General features: G+C 33.0%; 1 protein-coding gene across 1 annotated transcript; it reads left to right on the top strand.

The window, feature by feature from the left end:
* The first annotated feature begins 382 nt into the window (after positions 1-382).
* On the top strand, positions 383-17048 carry LOC145252673 (uridine diphosphate glucose pyrophosphatase NUDT22-like). The gene is made up of 3 exons (XM_080112464.1): positions 383-991; positions 14312-14517; positions 15570-17048. Exons 1-3 carry the CDS (start codon positions 521-523, stop codon positions 15796-15798), a joined length of 906 nt encoding a protein of 301 aa, XP_079968590.1. The 5' UTR covers positions 383-520; the 3' UTR covers positions 15799-17048.
* The last annotated feature ends 4346 nt before the right edge of the window (positions 17049-21394 follow it).

The raw sequence follows: 21394 nt of genomic DNA, 5'->3' as shown, positions 1-21394 counted from the left end.
ACTCCTAGTGAGTGCACTCACTGCATCATAAAGATTTCTTTGGATTTTTGTTGTTGTTTTTTGTTTTTAATTGGGTTAAATTTTAAAATTGTATTAGTTATGGCATGCTCATGCTGTGGCTCCACCCTTATTTATAAAAGCTGGGTGCTTGTCCAGAATTTATGTATTTTTGTTTTTTAAAAAAGGTTGAATGACTTACACTTTTATTTTTCTGTATTTCAGTTGATTATGAAAAAGTAATTATTTAATGTTACTTTTATCATTTAAAATCAAATTCAATGAACTAAATTTAGAATTTGGTTAGAACGACTTTCATCGATACAACATTATTTTCACATAATTCCGCCCTTTTATCTAGCAGGACCAAATTTATGAAGGGGACATAATAAACATTTACACCGATATTCGTAAGACATTGTTTCTTTCTTAAATGTTTACAAACAACTACACTTTCGTTTTTATTTTGAAAACATTTTATATGAATTTTATAAATTGAAAAGAACAGCACAACAAAATTGAAATGGATGATGGAGATATTTCGATTATGTTTCAAGCCATCGACAAACTTATTAAAGCAAATACGTGTCAAATCAAAGCGAACCGAATCTACAACAGGTGTCACCTCGTCTCTCCGTTAAGCGAATCTCATGTGGAGCAAGTATGGACCGACCGATTGAACCAAAACCCGAGACTTTACAATGCAACCAAATTCCGTCTTCACTCGGCCACCATGACAGACTCGCTTTATCTCCAACTTGGCATTACCTGTTACAAGGATTTTCTTGGTACGAATTGGTCGCCGGTATCAAGTGACATTCTTGAAATGGGCAAGAGACACCATGGCAATTCGCAAGCTTATATGTCGGATGCGGTGGGCGTTGGGGCTTTCCTCTTAACCGTCGACGGGAAGATGGTAATGATTAAACGAAGCGCGCATTGTGGAGAGGCGCCCGGTCTGTGGGACATTCCAGGCGGACACCCTGAGCCGCAGGTGGGCATTATTTTATCTCCCCCTCTCTCTTCTTTATTCATGTACTAGCATTTCAGCCCGGCGTTGCCAGGGTGTTTGGATGCGTATGTTGAGCAAAAAAAAAAAAAAAAAAGTGGTAGTAGGAAGGCAGGCTCGAACCCGTACCGCAAAGGAGGAAAAGAACGGGGTAAAACCTAACGTTTATGCTGTTACGACCACTGCCAAATCGGAAGCGACATTTTTTAAAATTAAGGCTAGACAATCTGAAGGAGAGGATAACTTTCAAAAATATCGGCGAAAAAAGTGACCCCTCCCCCCTGTAGAAAAGTGCCTTGTTGAAGGGGAAAATATTAATGTTTTTAGCCAATTTTTCGATATTTGTCGTATGAACTTTAAAACGATACTGATCTTGGTAAAATCCGTTGCCTCTATTGAAAGTTTAAGCCAGACATGCAAACAGACATACATACATACATACATTTATATATTGGTAACTAAAAATTTTCGACCCAAACTGATGAAAAAGCTTGCCCTATCTCTGAATACCTTTCATGTAAAATTTCAAATATTTAGACCAGAAATTGAGTAATTTGGAAGAGACCGCAGGCAGAGGTCAATTTTTTTTAACTTTGACCCCTATTATGACCTCTTAAAATTTATTGTTTTGGGCTCAAATCAAGTTATTAAGTTAGATCCATGTCCAAGGAACCTATATCTAAAATTTCAAGTGCGTAGACACAAAATTGTCGGAGGAGTTTGGTAGAGTTCTCAAAGGTCAAATCGTTGAACTTTGGCCCTTTGATCGCCAAATTTCTGGCCACAAACCGATCACATCGATTTTCCCAAATCTCAGTACCCTGTATATCAAATTTCGAGTCTGTAGACTAAAAATTGACAGAGTTATTGCGTAGGGAAATGTACACAGACATACACACACAGACACGTTCACTTATATATATATATATATACACACACACATATATAAATGTCAAAAGAAATATTTTCGTACTTAAAAATTTTTTTAAAAAGCGACACTTTTAAAAATTTTTTGGGTTTGTATTACTGTACACATAGATTCGAAAAAGTTGTCAAAAAACAAATATATAACAAATAAATGTTATCAAAGGCAAGATAAGTTACTTTTCTACCAAACTGGATATAATTTTCGTGTTTTTATTCAATGTAACATGTTCATTCAGCTCGAAAAACATGCAGTGTTTACCGATGTATTGGAAAATTCAAAATGGCAGCCGACTCTCTCTTAAACACGGTAAGTTCGGGAAAAGGTGTTATAAATAATAAACTAGACAAAATAGTGTTAGAAATTCGCTCAATATATGTTACCGTGACATAACTTGATATATATTCGGTGTTTTTTTAATAGTATTTTGCCTAGTTTATTATTTATAACACCTTTTCTCGAACTTACCGTGTTTAAGAGAGAGTCGGCCGCTATTTTGAATTTTCCAATACATCGGTAAACACTGCATGTTTTTCGAGCTGAATAAATATGTTACATTGAATAAAAACACCAAAAATATATCCAGTTTGGTAGAAAAGTAACTTATCTTGCCTTTGATAACATTTATTTGTTATATATTTGTTTTTTGACAACTTTTTCGAATCTATGTGTACAGTAATACAAACCCCCTTTATTTGTTGTTAATCAACATCGTTGATGTCCACAGCCTTGTCTACCATGTCATGACGAGAAATTGAATTTTACATGAAAGTGATGCAGTGTACTTGTATGTGCAGATACTTTTAAAAAATGGTACTAGTGCACTTATTGATCCGTGCTGAAATAATAACGTTATTATTTAAAAAGCCATTCTTGGGGAGGGGGGGGTGTTTTGTACCTATTCTGTACTTTAACCTTACAATTGAATAAAAAAAAAAACACATCATAAAACTTTAATTAAACTTGGAAATACGATTTAAAAAATAGCGCGGATCAGTAAGTGCACTAGCACACAAAAAATAAAATAAATACACACACTCGAACAACGATTCGCCTCCTCCCTTGAGGCTCATATTTACAAATATGGACTTCAAATCAACTTAGATATAGAATCATATCCCCAGATACAGTAGCGCTAAGTGAAACTAACTGGCACTCCTCCATCCCCACTAACCACTTTAACATGAACTCTGGCAGACACATGCACGAAGTTTATATTCATAACACTCTTCCCATGACTAGGGAATCTAAAATAAAATCTGATGAGCTTCATGTGCTTTAAACTAACTTTTCAAACATGGCATATCCTCATCTTTTCTTAGTTGTTTCACAATGTTTCCGACAACTATTTCTCTGGCCTTCGTCAGGTGGTAACCGCGACAGATAGGAACTCTGAATCGCCTGACTGCATTCACTAGTTATTATCGTCTCACCACGTTTTGGTCAAGTAAACCTCTGGCCATCTTTGGGTAGGATTGAAACTGCTATCTTCAGACAATTTTCACCTGGAACCGTAGAGATTCAACGTCTATCAACTGTGCCACGGGCCCCAAAGGGCAGTCAAGGTTGAATTTTTTGGCCTTATAAATTCATGTTTATTATCTGATCTTCCATGGTCGGATCCGTACTGAATGGTATATATTATTTAATTGGAATTCATTGAGATGAGTATTTTTTATCAGCGTGGTGAGACGACAACAACTACTGAAGGCAGTAATTACAGAGAAGGCTGTGTGTGTGTGTGTGTATGAATTATTTTACTTGCGCACTTTAGTTCCATGTGCAGTCGATTAACAGGCAAAAATCACTGCTCACACAAATTCTCCCAACTGATTTTGCCGCTTCTCAAACGTCAAATGACTTCTCGATTCTCTGCCACCGACAAGTAACCTGTTTTTATAAGGCACACGCACGTGATCTTGCGAGACTTCGTTCACTACAAAACGTCACGGCCGCCATGATGGACTCTTTCTTTCTTTCTTGACGCACGCGACTCACAGGACAGACAGACACAATGATGTTTGTACGGTAAGCCATTTTCCCCACACTCCCCCCTGATATCATGAACACAGAGATGACAAGGGAGTGGTGATCGTCTTCGTCGGGTGCTACTTCGAGGAGGAACAACACACGCCTCATCTTCACTTGTGCTTTCGTCTGCGGTCTGAGGGTCAAGGATCTCTGTCTCTTCATGGAGGTTACTAATCTCTGTCTTCTGGGAGGCTACTAATCTCAGAGTCACTGTCTGATGGTGGTGTTGCAATCCAAAGCGATGCCTCGCTAGATTCTGACTCTGATTCGCTCCTGTCATCTAGTGATGGTTGTGTTACTAACCGTATGTCTTTAACATGACGGGGCATGTCATCGACCTGCACCACTTGTGGGCTGATTATTTCAGTGACTCGCCCGACTCCATACCTTGTCGTGCACTTTCCTTGCAGGTTTTTGATCCACACAACATTCCCTTTCCTCACTCTCTCTCCGGCTACTTCCAGTTCAGGAAGCGGGTTCGTCTCTATGCCCTTCACCCTGACGTGATACCTATGCAATGTATCAGCCGGTGCCGTAGAGGATAAAACATCATCTTTCAGGGTTACATTGTACAAATAAACTGCCTCAAACACTGTGCAGCCCGATCTAGCCGCGATTGTTTTGATAGTTCGATGATTCCGTTCAATGATCGCATTTCCACTAGGTACATGGGCGCATCGAAACCTCAGATGTACTCCCCAGCTGTCCGTAAACTTTCTAAACTGCTCACTGGTAAATGCAGCACCATTGTCAAGCAATATCTCTGTTGGAGGTCCACGTTCAAGGAAAATATTGTTTAGTTGACGGACAATAGTGACTGTATCTTGTCGACACAGCATACGCCATATGGTAAACCTTGATGGACGACAATCAATGAGAGTCAGGAAATCCTCGCCATTGTGGTGAGTAATGTCTTTCCCTTTTCCCAGCAAACAGGTGCCGGGTCAATGGACTGGCATTCCACGCAGTTTTTGACCACTTCCATGACGTCTGCCCTTCGCACTCCTGGTTCAACCAACTTAGCGAAATATAGGGTCCGCTTGACTCCAGGATGCCCGCTTTGTTGGTAGATTTCTTTAATCTGATTAGATTGACCAGGAATCATATGTGGCACAGGGAGGTTGCGTAGGTTCAACAGTTCTTTTTATGGCATCAAGCCATCTTTGAGGTACCCTTGTTAAACAATCTGCCTTGTTTATGCTGGATCTGACCAGGGACACCTTCATTGATAGTGCATATTCATTCACCAGGCTCATGATCGTGTCGAGCTGCCAACGGATGAGCATCTCGCTCGTTGCTTTGGTTTGCACTCTAGCCCGTCCGATAAGAGTGTCTGAAATCCACTTATGGATGCAAGCAGAATCTGTGAATAGTTGCAAGGTGGTTGTCTTCCAAAGGATTGCCAAGTTTATTCCCTTGATCACTGCATTGAGCTCTACCAGGTTTATGTGTTGGGAGTCCTTTTCTGGGCGCAACCAGCAAGCATCTTCCACTACAGCTCCATCATGGACTAACGACACGCCAATGGCAAGAGAGCTTGCGTCAACCCATACACTACGGTCCTGTCTGTCAACACACCATCTGCCCCGTGCTGGATCTTCTTTGTGCACTCTGGTGAGGACCTCTCTGACCATTATATTGAGAGGCGCGTCATAAATTTTGTCATCCCATCTGGTGGTGACATCAGAGGCTCTCCGTTTAATGAATGCCACTGCAATACGAACCCAGCCACCCACAGGAAGGTGTCCAACCAACTTTCCGCATAATGAAAATACGTTCCGTCACGTGAAAACACAGCGCATACCTGGGATTTCATTGCCTCATTTCCAACACAGGACATTATCTTCTTCCCAGACCTGCAAACCGAGCACTCTTGCACCGTCCCGTAGCCTTTCTGGTTCCTTGCTGAGAAAGCCAAACTTGTGAAGATATTCTTTTACGTGTGTTGCAGGCATAATTTCTTCATCCACATACACATCGTCAATATATGCAGATGTTGCCCACTGAATGCGCTCATCCTTAATCAATATAGCGTCAACAATCCTTTGCATAATTGATGGCGCCACATTAAGTCCAAATCCGATGTGGGTTAAGCAATACCTTTCTCCCTTGATGAGCACCATTTGATGGACATGCACTTGAAGATATGCTTTACGAAGATCCAACACAAATACATTAGATCCTGCTTGCCACCATTTCCTCAACTTCTCAGTACATACATCTGCGCGGGCTGTAAAAGAATTTACGTACTCGTTTAGTTCCCGATAGTCGAGTACCAGCCTCACCTTCTGTTTATTATGCTTGATAACCGCCATTAACGGGATCAGACACTTTGGGGGTCCCAATTCCTTCTCTGGATAGGGAACTAGCCATCCATTTTTTTATCCAAGTCTGTAGTTCCTTATCGTATTCCAGAGGGAATTTTATATTCCGGAACCCTATTGTACAACTTCCCGGGTGGCTGCTCGTCTCACCATTTCCAAGAAACTGTTCAGGACCTCGTATGCTGGTCAAATTCCGCATGAAAGTCAGGCTGTTCCAGTTTCATGGATGCACCCAGAGCAAGGCAGGCATTAGAGAAATGTGCCCTACCCTCACCATCAATATGGACCCCACCCAATTCTTTGATAACATCCATTCCTAACAACAGGTCATAACCAAGAAGGTTCCCGCTCACAACCAGGGCTCGGACGGTTATTGTAGGCCCATCACCGACACATGTACAAATGACACTAACTCCACAAGAGGCTAGCGTGCCTCCGCCAACTATCAGTACTGGAATCCTCTTCTTGTCCCATGCGTCACAGCATGCCTTGCGCACGAGCATCTGCGTACACCCTGTGTCTACGAGTGCAAAGCGTTCACACCCGTTCACGCACACTCTCACTGTGGGTAGCGCCCTATTTGTCAATGATCTGGGGAGAATACTGGCGCTATAGTTTACTTCCCTTATCCATTTCCCGGAGAACTCCTTGCTATGTGACCTAGCTTGCTGCACCGGTAGCAACGCATGCGTCTTGACGTTTCCTGAGCAGACGTGTCCTTTACACTGCTTTGGCTTTGGCAGTTCCTAGAAAAGTGGTTTCGCCCGCCACATTTATAACAGCTTACATCATCTTCTAATGGAGTGGATGCTTCTGCAGCTGCTAGCACCGGTTTCGCATCTTTTTCTTTTAAAATATTGCAGGCTCTAGCCAACAATTCCTGAAGCCCAATCTTGCTGAGCCTTGACGATGCTCGTAGCAGTCGGCTGGTGTCGTCCGGGATGCGAGTCCTGTGAGAAAGGCACAACTTAATATGTGTTCAGTCACTCCATCAAATGGCGCAGCTAATCTCTTTAAATCCACCAGGTAGACGTCCACCGTCTCATCCAACCCAAGCCGCTGTTCAGTAAACTGCCTCCAGGCAATAAAAGGGTCCATAGCAAAGGCCGCGTATAGTGACTCCTTAACCTCCTCCAGAGTTGGTTCATCCCCGAGCTGTTGATAAATGGAGTATACCCCCTTGGTCAGCCTCAATGGAATGATAAGTGTGGGATCTTTTATTTTGCCGGCAGACAAGCTCAGCTTTTTACCACCACTCAACTAGCGAGGGTCCGGCGGAGGAGCCGTCGGACTCCGGTATCAATCTCAGATCAAACTTGTCCATTACAAAAAAATGGGCCGAAATAGCTTGCAGTCGATCAACAGGCAAAAATCACTGCTCATACAAATTCTCCCAACTGATTTTGCCGCTTCTCAAACGTCAAATGATTTCTCGATCCTCTGCCACAGACAAGTAACCTGTTTTTATAAGGCATGCACACGTGATCTCGTGAGACTTTGTTGACTTCAAAACGTCACGGCTGCCATGATGGACTCTTTCTTTCTTTCTTGATGCACGCAACTCACAGGATAGACTTCGTAGCCTCGTAGGAGATGTCCTTTTCTCTTCCTTGCAACCTCTATCTCACAGAAGAGATGTTGCGAGTTTGTCTCTGATGTATCGTTATTTTCATGGAAAGTGTTCGACTGAGCTTCAATCTATGGTCCCCCCCTCGCCAAACTTTCACAAGAAACACTCGTCTAGCTGTAAACACTATCAATAATTCCCCCCACTCTTTATCTGTGCCTAAACCTAAACGTAGATTCCATGAACAAAGTTTCTTTCTTAGAACTGCACGTCTGTGGAATTGTCTTCCGTTTTCCTGCTTTCCGGCTGACTACAATATGGTTGTGTTCAAGTCTAACGTAAATAAGTTCTTGATGAGCCGTTCCATATAAGTTATCACATTTACCAAATTTTCATTACTAATGATTACTATATTGTCCAATTTCTACTGTACACTCTTTAACCCTTATCCTTGAGTGGCCTCTTGGCCTTGATAATGTGGTGATGCCTATGCATAAAAAAAAAATTAAAAAAAAAAAAGGACGCTAAGGCTATCAGTAGTTAACTGTCTGTTTATGAGTAGTTAATAGTTTTTGTGTTTGATTTTTTTTTTTTTTTAGCACTCGTTAGCGCATCCTGCGGATAGCGACAGAAGTGTAGATAATTGATGTAGGAAAATCGCACCATATTTATGTAAGTTTTTATTTGTGAATGTCTGTGGCATTATATGAGGTTAGCAATATGTAAATGTCTGTTTCTGAATGATTAATAATTGATAATGTTGGTCATTTTAACATTAGTGGCTCCTGTGGAGGGCAACGCCATGTTTGTCAAATTTTAGAAGTGTTTGTTTATGTAGGAATTCGTTTCATTCTGGAATGTGAGAATGTCCAGTTTCAGCCAATCGTAAACGCTGGAACATTGTCGGGGGGAGAAGTTATTAATTTTGATTCAACAATCGGAAAAAATATGTTAAGTCTATGTATGTAATCATTCAGTTATGGAAGGTGTAATCTAACTGTAGTAGAAAAATGCAGAATCATACTCGGTGACAACTGGTAGCAGTGGTAGGACTAAATATATAGAGAAAAAAATAGGGACTCCTTCCTCTTATAATGTTGCAATTGTGATGTAGCATTTTAATATCACGATTGAATGTGTATGTAACGGCGTGCAAAAGTTACATAAGATAGTGGGTAATAGTCTAGACATAATAAATTTGTAGATGGCATCTGTTAATACAAACCTGTGTTAATTGGGTCCAAAGGGGAATTTCTGCAAGCAAAATATTATATACAGGATAATCCAAATGATGTAATCTTCCAACAAGACATGCCCCAATGCCCCATGCCATACATTAAAAGTTGTAATGGGTTGGTTTGAGAAAAGAGGGATTACAGAGGGAAAAGAGTGAGAATGTACAAATGTTCATAAAAAAAAAAAAATTAGAAGCTAAACTTCATGAATAGTGGCAGAAAATAGATCTTACCACCTGCAACAATTTGCTCAATAATATGCAAAAACATAAGCAAAAGGAAGACATACCAAATATTGATTGTTGTTGGAATTAATTTATTAGTGTTTACTCCATTCTTCTTAAAATTTAAATTTATAAGTTTGAATCATAATTTCAATTTTTTTATTGGTGCTCCATGATTTTAACCATGGCTGTATAAGGTGTTCAACTATTAAAGAAATTAGCACAGGACATAACCTCGTCTAGAAAACAACAAATGGCATCGCAAGTTTTCCTCATTATAAGATTTTCGCTGTCTTTTAAAAACCGTTTTTATTCACATCCATATTGTAGGACCTTTTCTATTAAAATATAACTTTTTTGTGACGGAAATATTTAAAAATGGATGTTTTATTTATAAAATGGGTATTTAGCAAAAAAAAATTAGTTTAGATTCAGAGCCCCCTCCTCCTCTCCCTCCTATCAGTACCCAAATGCAGTCAAGCCACCTATATATAAGGTGTCAAGTCATCTTTAAAATTAGCAAACGGTTTGGTCCGAAAACAAAACTACTTCCTAAAAAAAGAGGGAACATAACATCTAGTTTCTACTGGAAATTTTGCACAAAACTTAAGTGGTTGCTTGTAATTTAATTTGGTTGCTTATGTATAGATTTGGTTGCTTATATTTAAATTTACTTAAGTGGTTGCTTATGTATGATTTTACTTAAGTGGTTGCTTATGTATGATTTTACTTAAGTGGTTGCTTATGTATAAATTGGTTGCTTATATATGATTTGGTTGCTTATAATTTACTGCTGCTGATAGTTCAGTGGCCACTGGCAGTCAGACTTCAGTGAGTTCTGAAAGCTGGTAGCTGAACGTCAAGACCGCAGAGCTGATGGCTGGAGTTGCAGGAAAGAGCTAGGGTCACTGGAGTCATCGCAGGATTGTATATTTTTGTATAACATATATGTTTGTATATATATATATATATATATATATATGTATAACGTATATGTTTGTATAAAATATGTTTGTATAACATGTTTGCATAACATGTTTGCATAACATGTTTGCATAACATATCTTTGCATAACATATCTTTGCATAACATATCTTTGCATAACATATCTTTGCATAACATGTTTGCATAACATATGTTTGCATAACATATGTTTGTATAACATGTTTGTATAACATGTTTGCATAACATGTTTGCATAACATATGTTTGCATAACATGTTTGCATAACATATGTTTGTATAACATGTTTGCATAACATATGTTTGCATAACATATGTTTGTATAACATGTTTGCATAACATATGTTTGCATAATATATGTTTGCATAACATGTGTTTGTATAACATATGTTTGTATAACATATGTTTGTATAACATGTTTGCATAACATGTTTGTATAACATATGTTTGTATAACATATGTTTGCATAACATGTGTTTGCATAACATGTGTTTGTATAACATGTTTTCATAACATGTGTTTGTATAACATATGTTTGTATAACATGTTTGCGTAACATGTTTGCATAACATATGTTTGTATAACAGGTTTGTATAACATGTTTGTATAACATGTTTGCATAACATGTATGCATAACATATGTTTGTATAACATATGCTTGCATGATATGTGTTTGTATAACGTGTCGTTTGTATATATGTGTGTATATGTTTGCGTGTGCCTTATAAAAACATGTTACTTGTCGGTGTCAGGTCATGTCATATGCTACTGGTACCATGTAACCCAGTACTACCTGCCTCATGGTCGGGTTACCGGCGACTAAACTGGTTCCCCCACCAGACTTGTATGGTGAGGAGGGCAGCTAGTCTCCCTGAAGGATTAAAAACAAGACCTTCCAAAGGGCGACTGAACTCTTTTACTGGGTTAACGGCCAACTAGCACCATGTATATTTGTATGTGTTTATTGGGGTAGAGAGGGCTCCCGTAAGCCGTGGTGAAGGCAACCTTTCCAGGAGAAGCAAATCTCTGATTTAAAAACCATAAAGCGGAAGACCAGTACCCGCATTAAGCTGGTCTGCAGTTTAATTTGTTGCTGGCTATCTTGCTCTTGCTTGTTGCTGGATCTCAACATTTTGAACCGAGAGAGAGACTTAGCTGTCGTACAAAGCTAAGACTCTGTAACATCATATTTGTATAGATACTCCCTCAGACATTTGGGCTCATGGATTTTAAATGTCTGAGGGAGTGGCACTCGTCTGACAAGACGTTGCAATCATCATATGTTTGTATAACATATCTATATATTTGTATAACATATGTTTGTATAACATATATGTTTGTATAACATGTTTGTATAACATAGCTATATTGTTTGTATAACATATCTATATGTTTGTATAACATATATGTTTGTATAACATGTTTGTATAACATAGCTATATCGTTTGTATAACATATATGATCATATAACATAGCTATATGTTTGTATAACATATGTTTGTATAAGATAGCTATATCGTTTAGCAATGTTAGACAAAGGCAGGCGTGGCTTATAAGACTATATATTTTTAAATAGATTCATAATATCTTACGATTCAGTTAAAATTTGATTGAGTTTGATAGCATATTTATATTTGAAAACAAATTTTTAAATGAAAACAATACTTACGGGGGCTAAAAGCATAGAATTTAAAATTTCATTGAATTTAAGAAATTAATTTTAAAAATCTTTTGAAAGATAAATTATCAGTTTTCTAGAACTATTTCAAAGATTATATGAAAATTAAAGTCTTAAGATACTGAATTTATGAAAAATAGATTTACTTTTTGTTTTAGCATGATTATCCAAAGAAGTAGCATTTAAATTACAATTCAGTCTCCAGTTGAATTTTAATAGATTTAGCAAAATTTATGAATAAGTATGGAAAACCATAACTGCAATATTTCATTTCATCATTTTAAATTTTATACCGAAAATATGGTTTTGTAATAGTTTATAGAAATTGGAAAATTATTATCCCTTAGTTTATTTTTGAAGATTATAAAAAATATTTACCATAAATTGACAAGAATGGAAAATACAATTTCCCATTTAATTATCTTAGAATTCCCCCTTAATTATATACTTTTATAAGACTAAATATGAACAATAATTTTATTTCATTAAAAGGGTACTTCTACAGTTTAAACTGTTTTACCTATTAATGCCATTTAATATTTCATTTCCACACATGATTCTTATCAAAATATGAAGTAAAATTAAGAAAAATGTTCCAATCAGTTAACTTCTTTTATACCATACAAATGACTTTTTTTTTATGTCGATCTCTTAAAACCAAATCAGACAGATTTGTTGGATCTCTGATGATGCATGGAGTAATACTATACTTTGGTAGAACTTGAATTAAAACCTTTGTGAAATTTAATACTTTTTTCGGAACTTCTGTCTCAATTTTATTTTTGTTTTCTTGATTTAAAAAAATTCTTATGCTGACGACTGCACATATGCAAAAGTGAAATGATGTTGTAAAATTGAAAATCAAATATTATTATATAAATATAATAATATTATGAGATTTAATTTTTCTTGTGTGAAAATATTTAAACATTGTTTTATTAAATAAGATTGTTAATTCAATAAATGATTTTTTTCTTTAATTATATTTTATTAACACAAAGTTTATTTACTTTTTCATTATATATAATGAGTTTTAAAGATTTTTTTTATTATTAAGATCTATGAAGTTTTATTTTCATAAAAATGAAAGAAAAATTCATTTTATTTTTTAGTATTTTGAGATATAACTTTAGAAATGTTTTTTGTTTTCATGAAATAATACATTTCTACTGAAATTGCAGATAAAATAATGAATTCATTATATTCCCATATTTGATACATGCTGAAAATTCCATTAAAATTGATTGAGTTTGCTGAATTTTTATTTATTTAAATTTGTATTTTATTTCAATTCAATTTTCTAATATAAAATAATTTTAGTATAATGATTATTGTCATGTGTAAAACAATGAAATCAACAGCAATTTCAAAATATGACCGTAAATATATATATATATATATATATATTTTTTTTTGGCACTGATGAATACCTTTTTTAGCATCTTTTATAATGTATAAATTAATAATACATTAGCTGTTTGAATTCACATATTTTTTATTCTATGAGAAAAAATATTAGTCCAGTGAACAAATAAATACATAATGTAAAGTAATAAATTTATATTTTTTAATAAATATATTTGTGTGAATATCAAAATATAACAGGAAAAAATAATATCAAAAAACATTTTTCATTATTCATATTTAACACTTGACCATCCATCAATATTTAATGTATGCACAAAATGATGATGCCAGCGATTTTATGCAGAAAGTTGGAGGTTCCTAGTAAGCAATTAATTTCACATTTCATTTTAATACCTGCTGTTAGAATTATATTTTCTGCAAAATTTTCTTGTATGGTTCGAAGGAAAAAAAAAAGGGGGTGGGAGAAAAAATTCCTTGATGAATTTAATCATATAATTTTGTGTTCTTCATTTTTTAACTGATCTATATAATTATCAAACTGGACTGTATGCCTGCCGTTGCTTAAATCTTGTATCCCAAAACCATGGTAATGTATATATTGCCCTTTTATATATTTTTTAATACTTTTTTTATAATTCTTTTTCAATCAAAGCAATTCTATGGAATTATAAGGAAGATATATTCAAAGATAATTTTAAATTCATAGAAAAAATGATTACTGAAAAAAAAAGAAAAGAAAGAAAAAGAATATTCAATGAAAACAAAGTTTGAAATAACTTTTAAAAGATTACAGCATAAATAAGGATTTTAAGCCTGTTTGATTCCTGATTGGGGAAAAACTTAATGAAAAAGTTTGTATAAAAATCTGAAATTAAAAATTTTGTGCCAGACTTAATCTAATTTTAGTTAAACAATTAAAAATATAATGTGATTCACTTGGATGGAAGTGGATTTTTCTGACATTTTTTTTTCTAACATTTGTATCTTGTTAGGAATTAGTTGGCCAAAAATGCATGGAGGATATTGATGTTGGTAAATTGAGTCCAAATGATGTATTGCAAGAAATCTATAACTCCATTCTTCGAGAAATCCGAGACGAGATTAATGTTCCATTAGCAGTTTTATCTGAACCAGAGTTGATGGGGATTGCACGGAACATGACAAGTGCCGGACGACCAAGTTTGGAATTTCTGGTCAGGTGAGATAACAAAGTAACCATTTTTTTGTTGTCTACACATTTTTCATGGTTAGGAAAGTTTCTTCATGAATAAAGATTAAAAAAACAAAAAAAACAAAACAAATGGCAACTAGGTGAGCAGTTTATTTTATTTATTTATTTTTTTTTCAGATTTTGTCATGTAAAATCAAATCCAAACTATTTTGTTATCCAGTATGCTATATACTAGGAAAAAAATGTAATGAGTTACATTTTTTTCCTAGTATATAGTATACTCAGAAAAAGGAAAAAAATGTAACTCATTGAATGAGATCTAGTTATACTGTTTGGAGTAGGAAAAATTAAATTTTTAAAGCCAGTTACATGAAAAAAAAAATAATAAAAAGACAAAATCCCAAGTCTATTTCTACACGCTCTCTTTCTCTTCAGCTATGGGTTAAATAATATTACTTATTAGGATAATTTGTTTTTGCTGTTGTTTATAATCAGTCTTTAGTTAAGTTAGTTTTATTACATTTGTCTATTAATAAACAGAGTGAGAGAGCGGCCAAAGCAAGAATGATAGACACTGTATTATAGGAAGAAGAGGGAGTCAAATGACATATATAACAAGAACAGTTGAGAGTGATGCATTTTAAGAAGAGATTAATCACTTGGTGAGTTAATTGCAAATTACAGCTAATGAATGAAACTGTTTTCAAAGATAACTTAATCCCCAAACTAAGGAATATTTCAGCATGTATTTTTGCATGAGTAAAATTTATAAGAACAAAGAAATGTTGATAAACTCATTACTTTTTATTCATTTTTAATCCTTGCATTCCGCATTCATATTCTTTTCTTATTTTGTTCCATTGATACCAATATGAATAATGCAGATATTGTAACAGGTTTTGATTTTTTTCATACTAGCACAAAAGATTTGGATGCTTTCTTTAATTAACAAAATTCATCTGGATCCAAAAATGCAAATATCATTAAAATCTTTTCATTTTTACTTAAAACTTCAGATTGTTGAGTCATTTTCTTTCTATAAATCGAAAAGTAATGTTTTGTGTTATTACATTTTCTAGATGCGGCCTCAAGTCAAGCGAAATTGCTGACCTTTACTGCAAAGGAAGTCAGTGTGAAGCAGATGAGTCAACTCAGATTAAATTGTTGTCCATATCAGAAGTTTTGGGACTAAAAGAAAAAGATAATCAATTGTGGAATTGCCTAGCGCCTTCTGCCAAAGGTTGCATCATCTTATTCAATAATCTTGTCAAGGGAAATATACTCAGACTCAACATAACACATAACTAACATCAATTCCAACAAAAGAGAGACCAGTCTCTTGCCCCCATTTATTCTGTCCCAACAGAAATTGGATCTGTTTTATTGACAAATTTGTTATCTAATCCCTTCCTCTAAATTAGAAAACTTATGGAGATTTTTAAATGAGAAAATTTTTAAATTCTAAACATTTTGTCATCAAAATAAAATTATTTTTTGTAAACACTATTTTTTATCAAATTTTTGTAACCAAGGGAGATTACTCTAATGTTTCTTGGTGTAATTACTTAACAAAATAGAGCAACGTTGAAATCTATTGATTAGTGATAATGCAATCGTCCATTTTCTTGCATCAGATATGTGTTATGTATCTAAAATCTGTACTTTCTTCTTGAAAGTTATTTTCTTCCAATTTTGTTTTTCTCTATCACACTAATGTTTGTGGAACATTTAAAAAAATTGATTTGCACAATATTGCAAAGAACTATGAAAGAAAAAGGAATTTACTAATCTTATTGTGTATATTCTTAATTAATCAGATTCATAGAAATAATTACCTCAAATACTAAAAAGGCTAGTAAATTTGGGTTTAGTTTGACTTTAAGAATTAATGTTTTTCTATTAAGATTAAATCTACTTTTAGTCTGATTGTTGTTTCATTAAAAAACAATCATGTGGATAAATGTTGAAAATATTTATAAATTTCTATAGTTAATTTTCAAATAATAAAAAAAGGAATTTGTAAATTTGTATGTAAACTTCATACTGTGCAAAAACCATACATTATTTTAAAATTATTAATTTTTTTTATCTTTTAATTATTATCAAATGTTCATGATTTAAGAATCTAATGGTTTAGCCATTTTGTTTTATCGTTAATTGACAGGCCTAATTACGTTTCATTCTCCAATATATCTATAAAAAATTTTTTGTGTATGGATATTCATATTAAAAACCCTTTTTTCTATTTATTTAAAAAGAAAATACAACTTTGTTATAGATGGGTCGTGGAATTGCATTCATCTGCAAAAGATTTAGCTAATTTGCATATTCTTTAAACATTCATTTTAATTAATTCCCTATAAGTGTTTTTGGTTTTCTCATGGGATGATCATCTTTAGTTAACGATTACGTGTAATTATATTCAAGCAGATATTCTACATGATTTATATTTGCATAATATTTGCATAAAAAGATTATAGTAAACATAAATTTCTTTATATATTTATGTATGCATATATATATATATATATATATATATATATATATATATTTATGTATGCATATATATATATATATATATATATATATATATATATTTGTTTAAAAAACTTTGCCTAATCAGCTTCTGTCATTTTTTGATCTACAAACATGAAACTTAATATATAGGGTATTTGAACCCATCTGAAACTTTATATTTGAGTTTTAGCCGGGGAAAATCGGTGCAAAAGTGTGAAAGTATCAAATTTAACTAAAAACTTTCCCATGCACATATTTTCTTTTTTAAACTGAAATTGAAAATCATTATGAAGTTTACTGTTACTTTTGAAAATGTTTCAAATAATTATGGATAGTTGTGTCAATATTTGTTTTTAATTTTGGGGAAATCAGCTTCTGATTTTAAATAAAGTTTCTCTATTTGATTGTATGTAAACATTCCTACCTTTCATCATGACCACTAAAGCAACATCTGACTTCTAGCACCCCCCCCCCCTTCATCTTATTTGTGCATTCAACTGATTGTTTCACTTCAAGTCTTTCCTCGATTAATGGATGTTGCCTTACCCTTTTCCAGCTCTTTTCCATTAATTTGAAAATTTTAAAGTTTTTTTTCAAGATGTGATTATTTTATGAAATGATAAAGGCTTTACTTAAAATTAACTTCTGGATTTTATGTGTAAACTTGGAGAATTTGTTAACGAACCATTTCATAACAAACAAAACCCTATATATCTTATATTAAATGCAAATGGAAAGAAGGTATATTTTTCACTATCAAATAATTTTCCTTTTTATTTTTCACTAAAAAATATTAGTGGTTTCAAAAATTTAACAAATAAAAAGATTACAATTCAATTAACAAGCATGAGAATTCTTGTGAAGTCTTGCTTCCAATTCTGAACCCAAGTTATAAATAAAATAAGATGTTACTTTTGCTGTTTATAGATGTTTTGGCATGAATGCAGACTAAAATTAATTATTTGAAAACAGTGTAATAGAGAAATAACCAATAGTAAGTATCACTGATTTTGTTTTTTTTTACTTGAGAAAAGTTGTTTGATCTTGCATCTCCAGATAAGCAGACATTACAAATAGATTGCATTGTTTCATGAAATGTTCACTTTATAATCTTTCAAAAAGGTTGCTTTTTTCTTCAAGGCAACAGGTTGAAGTACAATGTGTTGACATTTTTTTTTTTTTTCATAATAAATAAATTTATATATTGGGAACATTTCATTTGTTCATAATTGGCGACATTTTGTTTTTACTATATTTTTTCTACCATATTTTTAAATTAGTTTCTCAAAAACTAATTTCAGATTTTGTTTAGTTTTTTCTTTTATTCTCTACGATTTTCTTTTATAACAAAAATTGTAAATATATTTATTTTTGAGAATAAAAATATTTTTGGTACTGAAAAAAATTCTTATTTTTTTAAGTTTTGTGTGAAATCTATTCTTCCAGCCCTGAACCCCATATTATTTTCAAGTTATAAATAACTAAAAATAAATAAATGGAAGGGAAAATAAGGTTGAAATTAGAATGAAATTTTTTAACCTATTAAAAAAAATTAATTTTTTTTTCCCACCAACTTTTACATATTTGACATTCTTCAAAAAACCCTCTTGCATAAATTTTAAGTTTAATTTTGTTAATGCATTCATTTTATTTTATAAAAATAAAATGAACGCATGAACAAAATTAAACTTAAAATAAATAAAGAATTATTGATGTTATTTGTGTTTTTTACTTTACATTTTGATTTTGGACCAATGATCTAACAATCCTCTACATAAAGTAAAGGTCAGTTTGCCAAAATGTGATTTTTCAGATAATTTAATATAAATATATAAAAGTAAAAATTTATTTTGAATTAAGTTTTATTTAAATAAAAATATTTGCAATAATGCATAAAAAAAATCAAGTACACATACACTTATCTTTACATGAAATGGAAAACAAATTTTAATGAAACTTCAATAACAAGTTTGAATAGTGGGATTTTTTAAAAACATTTCTGCATTTTTTTTATTTGTTTCTATAAAAATAAAATGAACAAACCTTTTTGTCAAGAATAGATTTCAAATCTTTATGCAACTTAAAACACCTTATTCTGTTGAGCATCATTTGTATACTTGTTCATCTTTTTCTTTTTTTTTTAATAAAAATTGAATTCAGTATAACAGAAAAGTATAGGAGTATGACTGTTTGAGTCTCTCCCTTATATATGTTAGTTGGATGTGTTCGGCTAATTTTCTATGAAAACTGTAGTGACAAGGGGAAAAGTCGAGATTATTTTATGTATTCTATAAACATGCATTTTTATAGATGTAAATCATTTTAAATTTTTATTCCAAATAAAAAGTACACACAATGGTATCCAAGTCGGTTACAGCTGCTTATAATAATTTCCAAGAAAAAGTGTAGATTCAGTGTTAAATTATATACAACATAATAAAATTTACATAATCTATTTGACAAATGAAAACAAGATCTCCAAAAATAAATCAAAAGTGCTCAATACATACAAATATAAAACACATGAAGAACTGGTATTCAAAATAAGTTTTTTACTTGTTCATTTTTGTTTGCTAAAAATTCTGCATAATTATTTCAATGATATTTATCTAAGATTGTAAAGTTAGCTCGTTGGATTTTAAAAGTCAGACTCAAATAGCATTTAAGTTTACAAATCAAACTTTGTTTCTGACTTGTCGATTTTTATTGCTATTGTTGTACTTCATTATTGGAAATATAACAATCGTAGCCAAAACTTATTTTTATAATTACTTAGTCTGGCCTAGACAACTGCTAATATGAAACATTTTTAAAATAAAAATCAACAAAGGGGATAACTCATTTGAACTGGAAGAATGTAATGGGAGTAAGTTTAAAAGTGACTTCACCGCATCCCGGACAACATCAGATAGGTACAGCTAGTATATAAATAAAATATAGTTGTCCATAGACAGCTATTTCATTATTTATCGCTGTGTGTATCCATGCCCAGATTTGAAACCAAACATTCACACAGCTGCTAAGTATTTCATCCATTTTGCAACAAATTTGAGAAGATTACAAAATGGAACTGCTTTAAATTTTTACAATTCATTGCAAAACAGAAAAGCATTCTGCATGAACGTCACACGGTTGTTGTTTTTTTGTTGTTGTTTGTTTGTTTTTTCATCCAGTCTGCAATTGCTGTAATTGTCAAACCTCAAACATGATGTGTAAAGGGAGTTAAGGAAACGGCCGCCACTGATAGACACACAAGAGAAATGCCCGAAGAAATTGATAACATTTGATGAATATGTGTGCAATGCAGATATACATAATCCGATAAGGAATCTAGATAAAAGTTGGCCTAACTTTATGTGAATTAGTGATAGGCAATTAGGCAAGTCATCTCCATCTCCCTTAGAAATGCTGAAAATAATGCAAGGCAGCCTAACAGTTTAGTTAATTTTGGGTCTGATGTACAATTATATACAAAAGAATACAAATGTCTTTAAAGAGTAATAAAAGCAACAAAGGTAATAAAAGCAGACGAATGTCATGAGACTGAATAATTCTAATATGTTTTATCATTATAATGTTTTATCATTATAATGTTTTATCATTATAGTGTTTAAAACTCAATCAAAAACATAAGGTATAATATTTGATATAAAATTTTTTGGATAAAATGATATTGAACAAAAGGAATTTAGGATTTTTCTGTTTTTATTCAGCTTGAATAGAATTCAAAAACACTGAGATGCACAGCCAATATATGAGTTGCTACCTGTTCAACGTCAACACCATATACCACTTCCTTCATTTATTTATATACATGTATATTGGTGTATATCATGTATGCACCGGTGAGCATTGTCTTCAGTAATAAAAAAGTTTCAAGGTTCGAAAAGAGATTGCGTAATCTGCATAAAATTGCAAACTGTATATTTTATATATATATACATCCAAATATTTTCACTAGGAAACTGACATTTGTTTTTATAAATATGCAATATTTTCATGATAACTTTAAAAGTTGTACATAACATAGGGATAGTTTTAATATTTGTTTGTTTTTTGTGGGTTGCTATGTAGGAACTTTCTACAAAGAAAAGAAAACTGAAATTGGAGTTTGTTGCTCATTAAAAATGTTGCAGTAATTATGAAATAACTTTCTCAGTTTGATTTTATGCTTGAATTATTGCCAGAATCACTTCTAAAGTTATTTCAAATCGCAAAGTAATTTCAAATTTAATAATACCATTATGAATAGGTATGAACTCTAATCCTCTTCAGATCGATAAAAATAGTAACTTGTATTAAATGAATTATATATATGTGTGTTTTATTTTGCATTAAATAATGCAAACAAATTTGATATATTGCAAATCAGATAATGCAAACATGT

The sequence above is a fragment of the Euprymna scolopes genome, chromosome 29 (genome assembly GCF_053919585.1).
Source record: "Euprymna scolopes isolate OS-2025 chromosome 29, ASM5391958v1, whole genome shotgun sequence".
Taxonomy (NCBI): Eukaryota; Metazoa; Mollusca; class Cephalopoda; order Sepiida; family Sepiolidae; genus Euprymna; species Euprymna scolopes.
This window is presented reverse-complemented; position numbering and strand designations above follow the sequence as displayed.